The 17,530-nt window shown below is 32.9% G+C and overlaps 2 protein-coding genes across 3 annotated transcripts in view; both read right to left on the minus strand.

Moving 5' to 3' along the window:
* Nucleotides 1-6,699, minus strand: part of LOC136982969 (protein C10) — a 352,942-nt gene extending 346,243 nt beyond the window's left edge. For both annotated transcript variants that reach the window (XM_067279549.1, XM_067279548.1), the window contains exon 1: nt 6,602-6,699. In XM_067279549.1, the coding sequence (XP_067135650.1) occupies nt 6,602-6,656 (55 nt within the window). In that variant the 5' untranslated portion in view covers nt 6,657-6,699. The remainder of the gene's footprint in view (nt 1-6,601) is intronic.
* On the minus strand, nt 2,343-6,519 carry MBD-R2. The gene has a single exon (XM_067279538.1). It carries the CDS (start codon nt 5,526-5,528, stop codon nt 2,679-2,681), a length of 2,850 nt encoding a protein of 949 aa, XP_067135639.1. The 5' UTR covers nt 5,529-6,519; the 3' UTR covers nt 2,343-2,678.
* Nucleotides 6,700-17,530: the final 10,831 nt, after the last annotated feature.

Below are 17,530 nucleotides of genomic sequence, written 5' to 3' on the forward strand. Positions count from 1 at the left end.
AACTCCATTCTTATAGTATTTTCCAGAATAAGATGCAAATTTCATTTTAAGTATTTTGCACTTTGATTAAATATTATATACAGGTTAAAAAACCTGTATATATTTTCCTGCATAAAAACATGATTTAAAGAATTGCAGTACACGATTTTCTAATACATTTTTAATATCAAGATTAAAAATATTAAATGCCATTTTTAAAAAATAATTCACACTTCCTTAAAACTGTTACTGGTGCACAACCTGTATAAGATATACAGCGTAAGTTTTAATTGCAAGAAACCAAGTTTTAATTGCTCCAAAGTGGCACCCAAATGTTGCTATAGTCAACCAAAATACAAATACATTCAATGATAATGTAGTTGATGGTGATGCACTTAGTGATATGTTGCCCACCTGCAATTGCCTACTTCAGAAAGTTTTAAAAAGCAGACAAAAAAACACAACACTGGACAAGTTCTTTATTAAATTGAGTGCTACTGAATCATTGACAAAACAGACCCCATGATCATAATTGGAATTACCTAATGTTTTAATTGATATGTCATCTTCTAAACAATAATACTATATTATTAATATACTATATTAATAATACTGTTCTTCCCCTTCTACCACTATACTGTATTTATTTAGTACAATAAAGTTTTACAAACAACAGTTTTTATTCTTGTACCTTTTTTTCAGGATGGAAGTGGATTAATTGAATATCAGTTATTTATTATGAGAAAAATTGTTTCTATATTCATCCATATTCGTTAGGTCCTTAAGAACAGATTAATGATGAATATAGAAGTTCCACTGTACATTCATTTAATATTACAATTAAAAAATTTAGTTACACAGCATATATATTTAATACATTTTTTAATATTTATCATTGTATCTGAAACTTCATTTTCAGTATTAAATGAGAAAGGATACTTCTATTTAGCTATATGCATTAATTAGAAATATAATTACTAATTAATATGTTACAACACTGCTATAGCATTAACTTATATTCAAATTGAACTAATCTCACCCAAAACAGTAGAATTTAGAAAAAAGCTTTTTAAAATTTATGCCAAATGAAATCTTTTACTGAAGATAGAGGCCAGTTTGCTTTGTGATATGTTGAGATATTTTTACTGAAAGATCTATGTCTTCTTTTATCATGAGGACTCTTAGTTTATTGATAACTGTTTTATTGACTCTTGCAGTTGATCATTACCTGAAAATGTGTACAAATAATTCTTGAACTTTTATATTTATAAAAGTAGAACACCACCTGTAACGTGTTAAATATAGATGACTTCAAATATATCTAATTTTTAAATGCTTTAACAGGTAGTTTTAAATATTTTTCTGTATTATACATATCAAATATCTTACTAAATGCTATTATTTTTAGTATAGATTAAAATTCAAAATTAAATGTCATGTTCTTAATTGAAAAATGTAATTTTTTCAGTGTAAAAATAAATTGCCATCTTAGAATCATGTTCAGTAGATGCATGCATACTTGGTATGTGAATAAAATTTTAATACAAAAATTGCTTTGAAATTACTTTGAATAGAAATGTTTCATTAACCCTTGTGAGGTTGTATACAGTTTTATGAAAATTCATTACAGTATTTTTATTTTGACATTTTCAAATTAATATAAATAATGTAGTAAATAAATTTTTTAACATTTTAAGTCCACATTTAAAAATAATATAACAGGAACATAAATCTCTGAATTATGTATTACTACAACAGATATTTTTTTTTGTGCAGATGTTCTTAGGATTCCAAAGTTGGAATGTTTAAATTATATCTTCAAATCTAAATAAGGTGGCCAAAGTTTAGTGGTAGATTTAATATACAGTATTTGTAATATATTTGTGAACAAGTCCATTATTAATATCCATATACAGAAATTCTTAGCTACATACTCTAACATTTAGAAACAAATCAAAATTTGGAAAAGTTTGTTAAAATTGAATTATGAATCCTTTTCTTTTACATACTCTTCATCTAATTTGCTTTTATTATCAATCAAGATTCTGTTTTCTTTCTATATTTCTCTTAATCTACTTTTTCTAAATAATGCATTATAAACTCTATTTCTATTAATCTGAAAATCAATAGATATATAGTTATTTGACAATACAAATAGTACTATATTATTTTATATGAGATAAATGAATTAAACTTTAAGTGGTAAATTAAATTAAAAAACATTATAACAAATTCTGACCACTAAAACTGTTTAGTGGTCAGAATGACTGCAAGTATTACCTTACAAGAGCATAAGTCAAATACTATAGCCTGCAGGTAAAATGAGCAACGTTTGATTCTTAAATAATCCAATAACAAACAAATTTATACAGTAAATATATTCTTTATTTGAAGAATTGCAACTAGACAAATCTTGTCTAAAATGGATACAATGTAGCAAAAGTAAAAAATGCTATTTTGATTAGCAGATGACCTCACAAGGGTTAAATATTTTAATCAAATAATTGAACATCCATATGTGTTATAAAAAGATACAAAATAATTATGATGAATATAGTCTTTTTGCAGAAAACTGAAGATTTTATTTTGAATAAATTCTACAACTTTTATTTTGAATACTAGTGTGATATTTACAACTCAAAATTTTATATCCAGTGCAATACTAGTTAAATGATATATAAACAGTGCAATGGTGACAATTACTGAAATTGTGTCAACTGTTGGACAAGAGCTAAATCTTTCATCAGTTTTCGGACAGAATTTAATAATTTTGGCATTTGTTTATCCACATCAATATGAGAACTTCCCATTTCTGTTTCAAGCATCTGCAGATGATCTTCTATAGCATTTAGTTGCTGTTCAATATTATGTTGCATGTATATGATATGATCGAGCAAATTTTTTTTACAATGTATAGGATCTGGAAGTATATTAAATTTTTCTTCTTTTTTATTAAAACTTTTTATATTAGTTTTTTCTCTATCATTTGATATAGACCTCCCATTTAATTTTTGCTGTTCAATAGTGTGACTAGTTTCTCCTACTGTAACAATATTTTGTTCAGGTTTTTTCTTATTTTCAATAAACCAATCTTTCTCCTCACTTTTCCAATGATCATTCAATTTATTTGCTGCATTTGCTGTCTCTAAATCTTGTTTCAGTGAGGAATAAGAATGATCAAAATCTGCCACTCTTGTTATCTGCATCTGATTTAAGTCTGCATCCTCAGAGAAAAGAGACTGAGATGATTCCAACCATGGTGTTTTCCACAGATTTAAATCTGGATGATTTTCTTCTTTGGCAATTTTTAATTTGCATTGTAAACTATGAATGACAAATAATATGTTGTGTAATGATGATACAAGTTCATGAATGACTAATGATGTTTGTGTATCTGTATTAGATATGATTTTATTTGATAGAAAACCAAATGTTGTTAACTCTCCTTTTTTAAACCAGTCTTGATCATGTTTATATCGAAAACTTTCACGAAGTCCTTTTGGTTTCAGGCATGCATAACATACATACTTATCAGGAACATCTTTTACATCGTCAATTTCAAAACAAGCCCCATGTTGCCATGTCAAACAAACTTCACATTGCATCATCAATCCATTTTCTTCAATACAATTACACACACAATGGACAATTTCATCACTTTGTCCTTCTTCTGTTTCTTCCTCTTGTATTAAATGCTTTGAATCTGGAGTAGTCTTAATATCAAACTCGCTAGATTTCTCGGAATTAAATTTATCTTCTGACTTAGTAATATCTGGTATTTCATTTATGGTTTTTATGTCATTTCCACTATCATTCACAGGTGTATTTTCAATTATATTACCCTCGGGAAGAGGAAGAGAAAGAGTTCGTCTCTTTTTTGAACGACCAGTGTGAGGTTTCTCCGGCGGTGGTGAAGTCAAAGGTTTTTCTTCTATTTTAATTGTAACAGATTCATCCACTTTCTTCTCTTGCTCAATTTTTAGAACATTAATTTCTTCTGGCTTTTTAACTTCTTGAATATATTCTGAGTTTTCTGGAATTTTTTCATCTTTTTCTATTTTTATTGGTTTATTTTCTACTTTAGTCTTTCCTTTCTCTGTTTTAGAAGACTTATTTTCTGACTTACTAGGTTTATTTTTATCTATTTTGGTAGATTTGTTTTCAGTCTTTACAGGTTTGTTTTCAGTTTTAATAGGCTTATCTTCAGAGACTTTATCTTCAATATTAGATTGTTTACAATTTGTGACTTCTGCTTTAACAGCTTTGGATCCTTTTGTTTTTGTATTCTCTTGATTACAATTAGATTTACTTTCATCTTTAGGAACTTTGGGACTTGGAGTTTGCAGTTCTTTAGCAGAACTCTTAGTTAATTCTTGTTTTTTAGGAGTCTGGAGCTTTTCATCTGTTTCTTCTTCTATTGATTTTTCATTAGTTTGTACAGGAACAATTTCCTTGATGGGAATTTCCTTTGTTTCTTCTATAGATGAATTATTAGATGATGTATTATGTTTTTCTTTAACTTTTGTATCTGAATTGTTATGATAATGTTTCATATGGGACTGCAATAATTTGTCTTTTCTAAAACTTTTATTACAGCCTGGCACTTTACATTTAAAATGATTATGATCTTCTTCAATAATAAATTCTTTCCTTGCAATTTTCCTTCCATCTATATATCCCACAGGTGCAGCAACCTCATCCAATAATTCTGAATTTGGCTTTACTGTTTCCTCTTCAGGAACCATAGATTGCTTTCTTCCTTTAGTTTTACGCGGAGTGATAGGTCGCTTTTCTTCTTCTAATTTAATCCGTTTAGCTTGAAATATTCCTCCCACAATTAATTTCTTCCTTTTTCCCAGAATCCATTTCAAATCTTTTTCAATAAGTTTGTTACTTTTCAGACCTTTTTTCATCCTTTTAGGCGATTTCCCAAATTCCTTGGTTGATATAGTTTTCTTTTCACATTTTTCTTCTTTTGGAATCGTTGGAATATCTACTTTACCCACCATTTCCTTGGGAAGTTTTTCAATATTTAGTGGCTGCAGAGCACGTCTAAATCCATCATAAAACAGTACATCATATAATCCATCTTCGTTCAATTGAAGTATTCTTGCAGGGTACATTTTGCAATCCGTCCAGCGCGCTAAAACTTCTTCTCCCACTTTATATTGTAATAAAGATTTATTTACCTTAACCTTTTCTTTCTGTTCGTTTCGAGTCGAAGGATGAGTAAGGGCACGTATTCTTGGACTATCCATCGGCATCCATTCGTCAAATCTCGCACTCCATCTTTCAAAATGAATGAGGATTTCTGCTTCCTCTTCGTCGACGGCAACAATCTTAGACGTGTACCATTTATCGAGATAATCTTTCGCTTCCAGACGAGCACCGACTTGAAAAGTTATGCCCGGTCTATTAGGAATCCTCTTCTTTTTCATCCCATGTTGCTCATCGTCGTGATTACCAGAAGCCTCTCGCTTGCGCATGTCGCGCTTCTTTTTTAATAATTTAGCAATATCTCTGTTAGTTAATTTATGTCTTGGGCCCATTAATTCTCTCTGTCTAGATCTTCTTTTCCCTCTTCTTATTGTTTTGGATACATTAAGTGATTTAGTTTCATTTCCAGCAAATTTTGTATCAGTACTTCCATTATCTTTACTTTTACTGCTTGCTTCTTTGCTATCATTTTCAATTGATTGTTCAGGTGTATGTGTATTATCCTCCTTTCTATTTTTGCTATTTTCCTCGTCAGTCGACTTTTTCACTTTTCATGTCCTTTTCTTCCTTGGTGTGTTTCCTTATTTCGCTACTACACGTTTCATTTCCCTGATTTTCTAGTAAATCACTCGATGACGACATCGCGTTCATGCATTTGTTCTCATTCTCCTTCATAATACATTGTAAAAAATTAACTGATATACCTGTAAAATGAAGACACTCGAGTTCATCTTTTATCACATTAGCTATATCGTCGTCATCTTCGGAGGGTAGGAAATGGCGCAAGATCTTAAAAATCCCTAAAACATTTCCCGAAAATCCCTAAGTAAAACGCTTAAACATTTATATTCCCAAATATTAGAATTTGCAAGAAATATCTAAGCCGAATTTAAAGTTTATCGTTACAATAATATATTCCATTAAGACATCGATTTATAGTTTCAGAAAGGAAATCAATTACGTCGAAGTAAATGAGAGAAACGCCATTAGAAGGAAATTCCCTCTAGTGATAAACAAACGGGAATTTCTACTGTAATGTGATGATGACGTATGAAACAAAATTACGAAAGGAAGATTTCGATTGGCCGAAACTAAACAAAGTGCATATCAAATAACCAATAAACATATAATTTTATGTCGATAAATGTCTTCAAAATTAAAATTTCGTTTTTTCATTTATAAATTTTCAAAATTCGCAAAAAATTAAACGAATGACTTAAATTCCAATTTCCTTCAATAATTTCTCACGCCGTATTCATGCGCCAGCGCGTATTGATACAAAAACGCGTACCGCTATCGCAAAATATAGTTCCGTTATAAATGCTGGATTAGAACAACTTTTTCACAAGATTCGATAACTTAACAACATTTTATAGAAGAAAAATATAGAGAATTCAACTTTTACCTTTCGCTTTATCGACATTAAAGTCGGACAAGTTTCCATTCGACACGGCTGCCATCTTGAACTCGGATTTCTTACACGATGCCCTCTGCCGTCAAAATGCCATGTTTTCGAATTAGATATTATTTTAAATTATTTATTAAATATTTAATAAAAACAAAAGACTTTCATTAATTTCTTAATATTTCAACCGGATCAATATACATCCGAATAATTTTTTTTTCGAGTATAAAAAATAAAAATTGAATACCCTATATTTTCCTATAGAGCTAGTGGAAGGAACGGCGAAACTAGATTGAAGCGCCTCTAGCGGCGACGCCGGGTAACAGAATCGGGGCTACAAAGGCAGCACCAGTGTTGTTTCACCTAGTACTTTTGTACTAATCTAATATCTTTTTACTTGTTCCAGTACCAAGATACCCAACACCATTTTCCTAGTACTATTTATGAAATCCTAATATCTTTCCTTTCAATTTAGTACCTTTCAAAGCATTCATTTTAATTCTATATTTCTATATTTTTCTACTTCACTTTGGCAGTAAATAGATGTTTTTATTGCTTCCTCATTCAAGTGCAGCAGTTAAACGTATTTTTTTGCAATTAAATTTAATAAAAATTAAACTACAAAATCGAGTTCTTAAAAGCAACAATGATAAAATGTTACACTTGGAAACCATCATCCGCTTCAACCATACAAAAACATTCTAGTGAGGAAGATTCTAATGATGATGATCTTCCCAGTGATTTTTCAATGTGATAATTTTAAAGTTCAGTACTTCATGTTCATTACTTTTGTTTCATAATTTTGTTCATTTGATTGTTGTTGAGGAATAATAGCATTCTTGCAACATATGAATTTATCCTGTATGAATTTTGTATGTTACATGTAAAACTATTTATATTTTAATAAATAGAAATTTGATAAATTCTAAATTTATATATTATTTATAAGTATGTATTTAATAATATATAATATATACATACATTCTGCAGTTTAAGGTCAAAGTAATGCCTGCAATAGTCAATACAGTCACTTCTCGACTTACGACGGGGTTCGGTTCCGCAAATTCGGACGTAAGTCGAAAGGGTCGTAAGTCAAGAAGTGACTGTACTTCAATAAAACAGCCATCTTACAGAAGCATACGCGAAGGGTAACTAACTACACAACAAAACTAAAGATGACACAATCAATCGCCAAAAGCGTGCAAGATATATATGTATATGCAATATATTCCACGAAACCTATAAAAAATTAATGCATTTTTAAAATTTTTTAATGAAATTTTTCGTCTTAAGTGCGAATGGTCGTAACTCGAGAAGTGTCTGTAGATCATTGGGACTGAGCAGTATTAATATTCTTATATTTATTATACTCTTAATTTTGTACAATTTAAAGGGTGGTGTGGAAGAAGTAAACTATATATCTATTTCATGGTAAATAATGAAATTTGTAACTAACCATATATATAAAGGAACTTCAATAAGGACCATAGCAATAGCTAATAGTATTGTATTAATAGGGAAATTCTTATCCTCATTTCCTCAAAATACTAATTTTGCTTCTTACGCCTTTCTTCCACAGATCTCGTAAATTCGAATATCACATCATATGCCAATTAATATCTGTCAGATTAACAAAATAACATAAAAAAAGAAAATTACCAAACTTTACATTAGAGAACTAAATTTAAAATAGAGCCAACTAAGGTTAATAGGAGATTGGAGATTGGTTAGAATGCAACACATCGTGTAATTAACCTCAGGAATTAAATTGCAGTCAGCCATTTCTTTTTCGTCTCAGGGTAGGCCTATTATTCATGCGGGAACGAATAAAACTTTGTACTTGACGGCTTAGTAATATAGGTAACACTACAACCCGCCACACAACAGTTATTTTTTCAAGTTTTGTTGGCAGAAAGCTGTTTTTCATTATCATAGGCAGAAAACAAGCACCGCGTCTCAGTACGTATCTAACCTAAAGACGCTCGTGTTTTCCCGAAAAAGTTTCTTTTGCCTGCGTACAGGTGGCACTCAACGCAGTTCCACTAGCTCTATTCGCATTTTTCACCGGATGCTCGCTTTCTGATGTTTAAAAACAAAACTATTCTATCTGGGTCGTTTGATTGATTCTTCTGTATTATCAGCAGTAAAGATGAATAACAATAGAAAAAGCAAAGCATTCTGTTGCGTTCTAAATTGCAATTTCAAAGATTTACGGGAGCCTAATATAAGTTTTCGTCTGTTCCCACACGAAAAACAGATGATTATTTGGAAATCGGTCGGTTATATTCAGAGCCGTAACTAGGGTATGGCCAACGTGGCTCCCGCCATAGGTGCCGATTTAATAAAGGCGCCAACGAGAAGGTTTTGGAATAATATGCATTCGAAATTAATAACACAAAAAAACTTCTATAATTATATTTATGTGGTGCCCGTCCCCCGCGCTAGCGACATGGTCAAGCCGAATGTTGTGCGCACCCATTCTGGCGCACGCGGGAAAAGACGAAGACGAAGCTTAAGCGCATTCTTCTCCCCCGAGGCGAAAAGAAGACGACGATAAGAGTAGGAAAGGAAGAAGCTACGACGTGTCCGCCTCAAGACGATTTGTTAGTGTTCTTTGTGTTGTAACGTCCTGTCCTTATATGTTATAAGAAGTTCTTCGTGTTTTCTTAAACTGAGTTCTACACGCGCCTCTTAACGCTCAGCTCAGCCATCCACAGACACCACATTTATATAGTATTTATTATCTGTAATTTTTATGAACATATATTTCAGAAATAAACCATCATTTTTATTTTTATTTAATAACAAAAATTAAAAAAGCGCGCCATTTTTATTCTTGGCCATAGGCGTCCAAAATCCTAGTTACGGCACTGGTTATATTTATGAGCTTCTCCGAATTCTGAAAGAGTGGATTAGACTGGTAAGAATGGGCGGTTTTCCCGATTGTCCAGCTTTACATAAACAAGTTATGCTGTCAATTTTAAAAGATATTTTCTTAAAGTTTAAAAAGCCAGTAATTTTGTGTGGGACACAAGGATTTAAGCATTTCGAAGCCCTAAACTGAACTCTAAGTCATCTTACCAACCATTTACAATTTTAGAAGTCAATCATAGAAAGAAAAAAATTAAATCAGAATATCTCTGATTCAATACGGTTATTGGAAGAAAAAGATGTGAGGTTTCACTAGTCTTCTGTTTTATAACTGAATTTAATTAAATTTTTAACCCGTTCCATTAAAAATAATTTTTTAAATTGGTTTTATCATTTTTTAAAAAAGACCTTATGTTAATTCTTAGAAAAAAATTAATGAAATACTACACAAAATAAAAAGTAAAGTATATTTTTTTGGTTTGTAAAAAAATGTTTATTACAAAATTCGACTTTAATTTTTTTTTTTTTTTTGTACAAATGTTTGAGGCTCCTCGAAAGTCGAAGCCTAAGCAACAATTTACATAGCTTTTTACTTGTAAATCCAACCCTGATAGGACAATGTCAAAGCTGATGTTTTTAACACAAAGGGCACAAATATGTACAGTATAGAACGATCTTGCTCACTTGTTTCGATACCACATAATGAAGTATCCCGCTAGCAATAATTGTTTTGCTACTATAAAATTTCTTGATAAACAGCTACAAGCAGCATATATCATTATATCGGACAGTAATATATGATTAATTTTACATTACTAGTTACAAGCGACCCAGATAAAGTAGCCATTTTGTAAAAATTCTGCGCCCTCTATAGTTCATGAAAAACGCGAATAGTTTTCATATACGATTACCAACGAAGAGCTCTTTAGATTTAAAAGTTATTTACTTTCATTAGAATGATTCTAGTTAGAATGTACCGTTGCTACAGTTTTTGTGTTAATTTAAAAGTATTAAAAATGTGGGATGCATTATTCCGTTGGTAATATTCGCCAGTGGCGTGCCGTGACATTTGATAGGGAAGCTATGTTTCTGTAAGAAGCCGACTTCCAGGGGCAATCAGTTAATTGCGCGTCAGTGATGGTCTAGGCAGCGCCGTAACTAGCCTTTTATGCGCCCGGTACGAGCATCTGTAACTACGCCCCAAAACTATGACCCAAAACTTGGTCCGGGTCATTTCTGCGCCCCCAGGGTCTACGCCCTGTGTCTGGGCACCGCTGGCACCGCCCTAGTTACGGACTGGGTCTAGGGTCCATTTGTACGAGCATGGTGACGGAAAAGACAGACGACAAGTATATGACAAAAACCGTTTATTTTAACATAAAATAAACATACACTATGTACAAAATAGTTTGCTTTAGGACAATCAGCCGTTCGGACGTCCTGGGCGTCGATGTGGTTCTTCGATCGTCTATCGAAGGTGGTCTCGGAACAGTGGCGTTGACAAGTCTGTAAGCACGGGGAGACTTCATCTGTTGGCGTCAGGAACACGGCCTAAGTTCGAAGTGGCACGGGTTACAGGTTGGCACAATAGACGAGAAACTGCTTTTTTTTCTTCTTCTTCGTTTTTTTGCGCGTTGACACAAGGCGTTTTGGTTATTCGGAACATTAACCGAGTGCCAGGTGTCCTCGGGGATTATATCAATCTCCGTTCTTTCTTTCGTCCATTTTGATTGGTCGTTCTCCCTCAATTACGCTTCCCGAGTGTCTGGTCCCTGGTTACTAAACGTAACGAGACTTACCTGGAGCGCGAGAAAAGTCAAAATCGAAGATGTATTCGATCTTCCACCGATCATAGGACGACTTCCTTCCGCGATTTATGGTTTATAAACTAATAAATTTTTCTCTAAATTAACCGTTTTTTTGCGTCTTTCGTGACGGTTCAGATCTGTCCGGAACCTCACATTTCCATAAAAATTTTAAACAAATACTGGAAATGACAAAAATAAAGAATTTATGTATTTTAGTTCTGAAATACAATTTATACATACATAATACAAATTGATATGATACAAACAACGTTTTTAATTTTTTACAAAATAACTATTTGGCGATTTTTTCCGCAAAGTCGTTAATTACTTTATCATAAAAGTCGCTGATCGTCGACTCCATAAACATATTTGAAAGCTCTTTTTCTATCGAAAGCGACGACAATTTTTCCTTTGACTGAATGAGTGTTTCTGGCCAATGTATGAATTTGATTCGTGGTCGAAAAACTGCGCTCAACACACGCACTGGTAGATGGTACAGTAAAAATTAATGATATTAAATCATATAATTCTTTTGGGATCTTTGTTCGGATCGTCATTAATTATAATAATTTTTATGTCTAAGAGTTACTTGTCAATATAGTCCGGACACGAATATAAATATTGAGATTCGCTACGTAATTTAGATAAATCAAGAAATTTCCCATAAAATTTACTTAATTTAAAAAAATTAAAACACGCTTGGAAAAATTGTTTTTCACAATATTAAAATTATTTAACATCTAAAAGTGATAAAAATTCTAAAGATTTTGTCTGAAAACTCTGTCAATATAATTACAGTATAATTAAAAGAAAATTATAATTACATATAGCTTTGCAAAGAAAAGTACATAAAAATAACATTGAATACTCTTTAATTTTTAAATATTAAACAATTCACTTAATCAGATAGCTCCCTGCCAATGGATAAGGGATAGAATCGTTGGAAGCATTATACGATATTTTGGTGTGTAGCTTCCACCAGCTAAACCGGGTGATGTTGATGCTCTGTAAAGCGCATGCACCAATTTCTATAATCTGGCTGCTTTACACCATTCAGTTATTTTCGCCGTGGAAGCTGACTTGGTTTCGACAATACAGCGCTTCCATTCCGCCACTGCTATTCGAATATACAATAGCAATCTTATCGTTTTTTTCACATGCAGTATAGAAATTTGTAATAAGATACGTAATGCGGTTATAATAAAATATTAATTTTAATTAATTCAAAGTACGTTCAATTATGAAAATAATCGCCTAATATGAATTTATATTTTATAAAATACAAGGGAAGCGGCGCTTCCAATGATATTCGCAGTAATAATTAGTATTGAATAGCAAATTTATTCTACAAAAGCACGCTAAATAAGATTTTTAAATGTCGGATAAAAATCCACGTTTGAGTTTATCATTCTACTAGCAGTTGTTATTTTTTGCCCGGCGTTGCTCGGCCAAAAAATAACAACAGCAAAGATTAAGATTATTAGATTATTTCGTAACCCTTATAGTATTTTGATTTATATTTACAAAGGTTATCTTACGTAAGAGTAAACTCTTACGTAAGAGTAAACTCTTACGTAAGATAACCTCTCACCGAGTGCCCAATCTAACACGTTTTTAAAATTCTTTAAATTGTGTACAGTAGAGGAATAAAGAAGTTTTAAAATGTGTTAGATTGGGCACTCGGTGCGATAACCTTTATAGTTATATAGCCGACTTACCCGTTTTCGCCGGGTACAAGAATGAAGTCCCTCCTCTTCCCAGGCGAATTAGAGAATTTAAGATGGCTCTAAAAATATGTTCGATTTCCCGCAAAAACGCAAAATAACGCATCTAAAATATTTTTAGATGTGGTATTTTGCCCTATATATATCGAGACTGGTTGATAATAATAATAATAATGATAACCATTTGGGATCTGTACTCAAACATGTATTTACACAGTTCTCTGTATGGTTAAATACAATAATGAAAAATTAACTACGCTATTTTTCTCCACCTTAAAAAGAAAAATTTTGTTACCAATAAATATATTTTATTTTCTCTCTTTCCCAATTATAACAGTAAAAATTGGAAAAAAAAAATGTAACGTCCATCACAAAAATTTTAAAAAATAAACCGAAAGTATACAAGTTTTTAAGTGAAATTTGGAAAAAGAAATCTAATTTTGTAAACTTTGAAATGAATTGCTAAAATTTTGAAAGGATTACACAAGAGAGGCAATCTATCCACTACTATTGAAACTTTTCGACAGTAAAAAATTTCACGGAAATTAGTTTTAATTAATACGGTTATATGCAATATCGGATCGGAGTGAAATTAATCTATCTTATTTTTCTTACTGTCCACGATATTCAAAAATCATTTGAAATTATGGAGACGTAATTAAGTGAAGTTTTTGTTAACTTTGTTCAAAAAATAAAATTAAAAAACTAAAAACTAAAATACTTTTACAATAACTATTTGTATAAATATTATAAAAACTTTTTATGCATTATGATTAGCTAATTGTAGAAATATAGCGCCTATGCTGAAGCACGTTCGATTGTTTTGGTTAAAACATGGCTGCCAAAGTGGCATTGGTCACTCTTGTTACATATACTCGTATGCAATATGAGCTACATTAATTCATAAACATAAACGACGCATTTATGGTCATAAGGAAACATGAATAACTTAACGTAAGTAATGTCATCGTTTCGTCACAGCATTGTTTTTACGACGTCATTTTATTAATGTACAGAAATTCATGCAATAACGCAATTGCTATCCAAACAAGAACATGCGAGATGTAAAAAATTGCACCGAGTGGAAAATTATGGCAATTTAGATGACAGTCAAACAGTGGCATAGCGAACATAACTGGCGCCCCTCTCCCCCTCCAGAAACACATATAGTTTGTTTTGGAGACCATTTGGGCGCCCCTCTGCGAGTGGCGCCCGGTGCATGATACAGCACCGGGCGCCACCCTTGCACCCACCTCGGTACGCTACTGTAGTCAAACTTCTTAGAAATTTTTCTTTGGTAAAGATTTCGAAGCGAAACAGAAAACAATAAAATCTGCGTACCGCTTCGAAGCGTCATGCTTATTTTTTACTAAAGGAAAACTCCTAAGAAATTTGACTATCATCTAAATTGACTGCTTGTTTTTGTTTGGATTGTCGTAATCGCCCAGTCTTCTTCGATACACTTGACAACTTCTGATAGAAACGCCGATTTTTTTGAAGCATCGATAAATTATTGACCAAGACTTGCTTTTGCAGAACAATTTGCAACGGTGCTTTGCGGAACTTCATTTCGATCTTTATTAATCATTTGCATTGCATTTAGCAAGTTCGCGGAGACAAAAAATATTACAGTTAGGATTTTCAATTTCTCACGAGAAAAAGGGACTAGCTAAAAAACAACTTAATTAAAATCTTCACTTCTTAAACAAAACTTCTATTAGTCTAAATATAGTTTCAGGATCGTGATTTAAATATCCGTATGTTTTTCATTTGTGAATGATAATGAGGCACGTAACACTGCGGTCATAAATTCGACTACATGCGAGAATGAAACAACACCTGTGAAGAAGAAACAACAGAAGAGACCACACTAACTGAAATGAATACACGCACACACCTTATTTTCCGAGCGATTTTTAAAAAATAAATTCAGAACAGTTAGCAACGTTATCTAAGCGCATCGTCGGAAAATGTCCAGAGGGATCAGGCGCAAAGTTTAATCCACACGAAAATGCTCGGAAACATATTTGGATTGCGTGTTTCTGACGATTCGTTCGATATGCGCGTCAACTCCTCGTCTGCATTTTTGCAGATCCGATTCCACCTTCGAAATATCTCGCCTTCGAGAAGCTCGGGTCCTCGCAATAGTGTCAATAAGATCTCTCTGGAATGCAGTCGCATATTTTTAAAAAGTCATTAAAAATTAAATTTTTATCAAATACTCTTGAAAATAGCGTATTAATACATTATTAACAATAGAATTAAATAATATATCTTAATATATTGTAAAAAATTTTAATATATACGTGTATATTGGGAACCCTGTGGCCTAGCTTTAAGTCATTATTCGTAGCGTTATTAATCGACATTTTATATAATAAACACAAAATTCAATCATTAAAAATACATTTTTATCGTTAAACGAGTATAGGCATCAATCGGAGCCAGGCTTTGTGAGGTATAGTGGAATCCGGTTATTATAATCACGATTAATGTTATCAATCGGCTATTGTTATCAATTGTGATAATTATACTTGAAGCAAATGGTAAGAATTCTTACAAAATTCGGTAATTACATAGTTTCTTACATTACGCATTTTCTTTTAATTTGTTATTTTAAAGGACATATTTGAGTCCTTTCCAAAACCCATTATTTGGCGCCGAACCATATAAAAAGCGCTATAAACAAACAAATCGTAAGACTACTTACTGAATCTGCTCGTTTGGGTCTCCATTATTTAAGCTTATTTTCGTCGCGGAGCAGCTCGGTAGACGCGTACAAAATGTGTCGTCACATGGCTTTAATATCACGTGACTTCCTATACTCCCAGGTATTTTTCTTGGGTAGTTTATTCCGGTTATATCGGTTCCTGTCCCTGTTCACTGTGGGCCTGAGTTTTCGGGAACCCTACCTTCCCACATTGGTATTATTTCCAAAATAGCCGGGCAAAAGAAAGATTTTCACGAGGTTTTTAGAAAGGCCATGTGTAAAAGCATATTGTGTTTATACGGGTGCTTTTTACATTATTAAAGTCGGAGTATCGGCACCGTATTGTCTGGAGTAATGTAACGTGCGCAATCGCAAACGCACAAAATCAGTCGCGTCGCAAGTCCTTCGAGAGTGAATGTAATGGATTTGGAAAACTCAGGTATTTAAGTACGCATTATATAATTTTTAATTAGTTATACGTTAGTTATATGCACTGGGCATTGAAATGTCTCGGATACACAACATGAAAAACATAGAAAGTTTCAAAAATGTTTCCATCAAGTCCTAAACCTGATCATTGACTTTGACGAGGAGGTTAAATTTCACTTACGTAACCGTCATGGCAGCGCTTCTGTTAGGTTAGGTTTTTTTTTTTTTTTTTTGTAACTCTTTCCGCCCAGTGGGCACTAAGAGGGCCTCTTACAGCAAGCCCATTATGGGTTCGGCCAGGCCCACAATGGGGCGGCCGGGTGGTAAGGGACGGGGACCGACATATCTGGACGGACCACCCCCCGAAAAATTCCTGGGGATTTTTCGACCCGTCCGGATTCGATCCCGGGTCCCCCAGGGCGGCAGGCTGCTAACCTTGACCGCTCGGCCATCTGCTCATTAGGTTCGGTTAGATTAGATTAACTATATTTTTAGTAGACGTTTCCTTTTTCTTCTTATGTTCAATAACTACCGTGAATCAATAATTAGTGACGTTTAGCACATGGCGGCCTGCCGGCGGCTCCCCTCCGGGAGGTCAGTCGAGCGCACGAACAGTCGGAAGCGCGGCCATGGCAGTATACGTATCTGAAGTTCAACCAGCGAGGATAACGGCAAGTTGAATCTGATAACTTGCATAAGTTCGGTAAATCGTACAAGGGAACTCGGAAATGCGACAACTGTAAGCTCGTGGAAAGCTATTAAGGATAATGAAAATACGATAATTGACTCGGAAGAAGATAAAGGATTAGGTGAGCATGCTCAAATTAACACGTTTCTTTGTAACTATAATCTAAATATGGGTAAAACACGAGATAATCTCACTCTCACCTCAATGACACTTCTGCGTATTGACACAATTTCGGAAAGCTTCTGAACGAAATGAAATTAACACATTTGGAATTAGGAAATACAGTCAAACCTGTTTTATGCGGTCTTTTTTTGTGCGATTTTTTGTGCGATTTTTTTATGCGATTTTTTTTGTGCGGTATAGTTGGCGACTAGTCTCGTGCGATTTGTCATGTCTCACGTTGACTTATTATAGCTAAATAAACTTATTATAGCATAAATGAACTTATAGTAATATTATTGCATGAATATGCGAAAAATGAAATAATTTATTTTTCAACTCAACAAAACACCACCTGGACAAAAATATGTAAAACAGACGATAGACAAGACGATGCAGTCAAGTGCTGACATCTGTTGTCAATAAATTCTATTTCGTACGGTTTTGAGTTATTTTCTGTGAGGCTTTTTTTATGCGGTCCCTATTAACCGCATAAAAAATATTTTTTTTATTGTGTTGCGAAAACTATTTTTTATAGCC

This window comes from Centruroides vittatus, unplaced genomic scaffold (genome assembly GCF_030686945.1).
Source record: "Centruroides vittatus isolate TY-2023 unplaced genomic scaffold, ASM3068694v2 contig_875, whole genome shotgun sequence".
NCBI classification, from domain to species: domain Eukaryota; kingdom Metazoa; phylum Arthropoda; class Arachnida; order Scorpiones; family Buthidae; genus Centruroides; species Centruroides vittatus.